This window comes from Nyctereutes procyonoides, unplaced genomic scaffold, assembly GCF_905146905.1.
Source record: "Nyctereutes procyonoides isolate TBG_1078 unplaced genomic scaffold, NYPRO_anot_genome, whole genome shotgun sequence".
Taxonomy (NCBI): Eukaryota; Metazoa; Chordata; class Mammalia; order Carnivora; family Canidae; genus Nyctereutes; species Nyctereutes procyonoides.
This window is the reverse complement of record NW_026575034.1, coordinates 23,236,899-23,241,282: the sequence shown is the minus strand read 5'-3', so window position 1 is coordinate 23,241,282 and position 4,384 is coordinate 23,236,899. Positions and strand designations below refer to the sequence as shown.

At 36.9% G+C, this 4,384-nt stretch overlaps 1 protein-coding gene across 1 annotated transcript; it reads left to right on the top strand.

The window, feature by feature from the left end:
• Nucleotides 1-473: 473 nt before the first annotated feature.
• LOC129505014 (olfactory receptor 52J3-like) lies at nt 474-1,412 on the top strand. Its single transcript, XM_055317940.1, has one exon. The coding sequence runs from the start codon at nt 474-476 to the stop codon at nt 1,410-1,412; it is 939 nt and encodes a 312-aa protein (XP_055173915.1).
• The last annotated feature ends 2,972 nt before the right edge of the window (nt 1,413-4,384 follow it).

Below are 4,384 nucleotides of genomic sequence, written 5' to 3'. Positions count from 1 at the left end.
GAATCATTAAATAATTTCTGCATTTTCTATTTATAGAAGTGTCTTGTACATCTATCCTGTCACTTTACTTTCTAGATGGCCTGTCGCCTTTTGGATTACATCTGCATTTCCATGTGTCCATCCTTGATTTTTTTGTGTGTTTCTCTTCAGACAGAAGCTTTACAAAAGGTAAAACCTATACAAAATTATTCCATATTTAATAGCAAGTTCTGTGTCTTAATAATTCTGCCATTGGCTTCCTGATAAGCCTTGGAAGTTAAAAAAAAAAAGATTATATTCTTTGAGACTGGCTTATTCAAATGAGTATGGTCCAGCTTATAATAAAAAAGATACATTCATAAGCCCTTGCAGATAGCAACTTTTCTTCATTTTTGCTATATACTGAAGCACTAAGGTAGTCATTTTCATAACCATATTCAAACTTTTTTCTCCTCCTTCTAGGAAATACATCTCCTTCTCTGTCATTTGGAAGGATGTTTTACCCCAACAGGAGCATTTTTCACCCAGCCACATTCTTCCTCGTTGGAATCCCTGGTCTGGAAGGGGCCCATGCCTGGATCTCCCTGCCTTTCTGCTCTGTTTACCTTGTGGCTTTACTGGGCAATGCCACGATTTTGCTGGTCATTAAGATGGAGCAGACCCTGCGGAGGGAGCCCATGTTCTATTTTCTGGCCCTCCTTTCAACTATTGATTTGGCCCTTTCCACAACCTCTGTGCCCCGAATGCTGGGAATCTTCTGGTTTGATGCTCATGAGATTAACTTTGGAGCTTGTGTGGCCCAGATGTTTTTAATCCATGCCTTCACTGGCATGGAGGCCGAGGTCCTGGTAGCCATGGCCTTTGATCGCTATGTGGCCATCTGTGCTCCCCTCCACTATACAACCATCTTGACATCCCGAGTGCTGGTCGGCATCAGCATGTGCATTGTGATTCGTCCAGTTTTATTTACACTTCCCATAGTCTATCTCATCTACCGCCTACCCTTCTGTCAGGCTCATGTGATAGCTCACTCCTACTGTGAGCACATGGGCATTGCCAAACTCTCCTGTGGAAACATCCGTGTCAATGCCATCTATGGGCTCTTTGTGGTCTCTCTCTTTCTGCTGAACCTGGTCCTAATTGGCATCTCTTATGTGTACATTCTCCGAGCTGTCTTTCGCCTCCCATCACAGGATGCTCGGCTAAAAGCACTCAGCACATGTGGTTCTCACGTTGGGGTCATCTGTGTTTTCTATATCCCCTCAGTGTTCTCCTTCCTCACTCACCGATTTGGACACAACATACCCCGCTACATTCACATTCTTGTTGCCAACCTCTATTTGGTTATCCCACCATCACTCAACCCCATCATTTATGGTGTAAGGACCAAACAGATTCGAGAGCGAGTGCTCCGTGTCTTTGCTAAAAAGTAGGTACTCTTGCCTTTGTTTACCAAGCATTTTGACCTTGCAAGGAAAATGTGTATTCTTTTCAGAGATTTCTCACTGTCTAAATTTAGTGATGCCAAATTATATTCCAGAGCATTTGATGTTGGCTTATTATTGATTCTATGATTTGAAGAATCTTCAAAATATTTAAAGTTCAAGGAAGCAAGAACTTTTTGCATTATTTCACTCTGTGTGAGAGTGAACAGTCCAACCAATGACCCTTCCCATCATTACATTTGTTAACATGCTTTTTTCTCCACCCAAGTTTTAAGTCTTATTTTTCCCTCCATTCAACAAAAGTAAGACAAGAAAACATACAACAAAAGCCTTTGTTCTCACAACATGTAATTAAAAACTATTACTGTAATTTATTTATCTTGAATGTTAATTTGATTCTTAATCAAATACATGAGACATTTAAGTTGAAAGGACCTATGAGTCTTATCCCACCCAGTTCTAGTTTTTTCTTATCCTAAGAGACAGGAATGACCGCTACATACTTTTCATCTTTCTTAGAGTCTAAATTGTTCATTTTTAATTCAATAATTTCATGGGGTTTGGGATTATGATTTTTTTATTTCATGTAAATGCTAATGCATTGTATATCATTTCACAGACAATTGTTTCACTTAATATTAAATGGAAAGATCTATGTTGATACATGTTAGTATTCCTCTTAAATGTTCTAGAATCTTTCATTTGCATTTTATCTTTTCATCATTTGAATATATGTATAATATTTTAGTTTTTCTTTTAATTTTTATTTATTTACAATAGTCACGCAGAGAGAGAGAGAGAGAGAGGCAGAGGCATAGGCAGAGGGAGAAGCAGGCTCCATGCACCGGGAGCCCGACGCGGGATTCGATCCCGGGTCTCCAGGATCGCGCCCTGAGCCAAAGGCAGGCGCTAAACCACTGCACCACCCAGGGATCCCTATTTTAGTTATTTTTAACTCAGAATTGATGTTGAGATATTTTTCTGATTTGTTTTTGCACATATTTGAAAAATTTCTAAAGTTTCTACACTTAGAAGAAGTAGAAGTAGGATCATCAGATAATAGATTCTGGTTGAATAGGTCATGTTCTTGTTTATTTTTATGATGTTTATTTACTAATTTCCTTGACCCTTCCCCAAGTTTTCTGCCTAGTCTCAAAGCATGAGATTTTGAATACACTTGACATATTAACTCTTTACTATAGGTCCTTTATATTTAATAACTTATTTTCATATGACAGATTAAAGTTTTAAATGAAATAAATACTTATTATAATACCTATAACACAGCATTTTATCACTTTCAAACTTAGGGCTTCTGCATAGCTGTATTATATATCAACATCCCAACATCTATGTTGCTATTTGGATGTGTGTGTGTATGTGTTAGGTTTTACTTCTAATTCCAATCTAACTGCAATTTATTTGGAGGTGAAATCTAAGAAAATGAAATACTTTTCTGTTTCTATTTCCAACCTGTTGAATAACATAATTGACTTAACAATTCATCACTTCAGAACTGATTTGCATTTATTCTTCCTCATATTAAATTTCACCTTGTGCAAGAGTCTGCTTTTTATTTATATCATTGGTTTGTCTGTTTGTTCTTGAACCTGTGTCACAATGTTTTCATCACTACAGAATTATAATATATTTTAATAACTTTTAGAGCTGATTAATCCTCCTATGCTTGTTTCACTCTCCCTTTGTTGTTAAAACTAATTTGTAGGAAAATAAAATAACATACTGTCATTTTGCCATAGTTAAAATTACCCTGATGGGATTTTTTTGAGTTCACTTGTTCCTCAGTTTATTTACTATTCATTGATTAAATAATGTGTCTTTAATTCCTTAAAATATTAGCTGAGAATTAATTATGCTCCTCACTTGGACAAACACAGATGATAAAATGTGTTTGGCGTGACTGCACTATGACTACCTTGCTAACACTTTGTTTCCAGAATTCTCTTCCCTATTAAGTTTCCAGTTTAGAGTTGGTCACATCAGAAAGGCATAAGCTGTGGGAGCAAATGTGAAACACCAGCTACTATTTTCTGTAGTTCAATATTGTTTACAGGTAGTGACAGTCCAACCAGAGAAACAGTGATACTAGAGGTTTCTACTTTCTCCCCATGTCCTTCAGCTCTACACAAAGCTCTCCATGGCTACCGACCTACTCATCAACAGGGATCGCAAATCTGCCACTAGATATTTTACTGAAAACACAGAAGCAGTAGCCAGGGATAACAAATCACCTTCCTTAAATTTCTACACTCACTCCCTTTGTGTTCCCACCCCAGAAGCTGAGGGTACCTCATCTTCTGCAAACACCAACTCATTCATGTAGGCCTAATCTGGCTGGTAAATTGTTTTTAGATCTTTTCCCCCCTAGCTCCTCCCACAATTATATCTAATTCCTGTAATAAATTATTTATTCCTTAATACTCATTGTAGTTCTGAACCCTAACTGGCATTAAGTATAGGTACTAAAAGTGCTTCCTGGGTAACAAATTCTTAAGAATGGAATTTAGAATTAGTTTCTTGCCTAATTAGCCTTAGAGACAGTAGGGCCTCTGCTGCTATTGGCAAAGGAGACATTGATGGTATGCAGGATGCAGTGTACTCTTACTAACCTCTATAACCAAGCACTTAAAGAACGCAAGCTTTCAGTGTCTAAGAATTTCTGCCAAATATTTTAGTAAGAATAAAAAAAAGTATAGATTTGTTTTTTCTTTGATAAAGAAGTTGTAGAATGTGGATAAAGGAAACAATGAGCTTTAAATATCCAACCCAAGGCCCCGGCAAGAAAACAGAGTATTTTTGACTACACTAAAAAACAAAACAAAAAAACAAAATAAAAAAATCCCCTAATCTCCTACTAGGACATTTATTAGATAAATACAGAATTCTAAAAATTGGAACAGCATTGTGTGAGTAGACTTCAATGAAGGAAATTCTGAGTT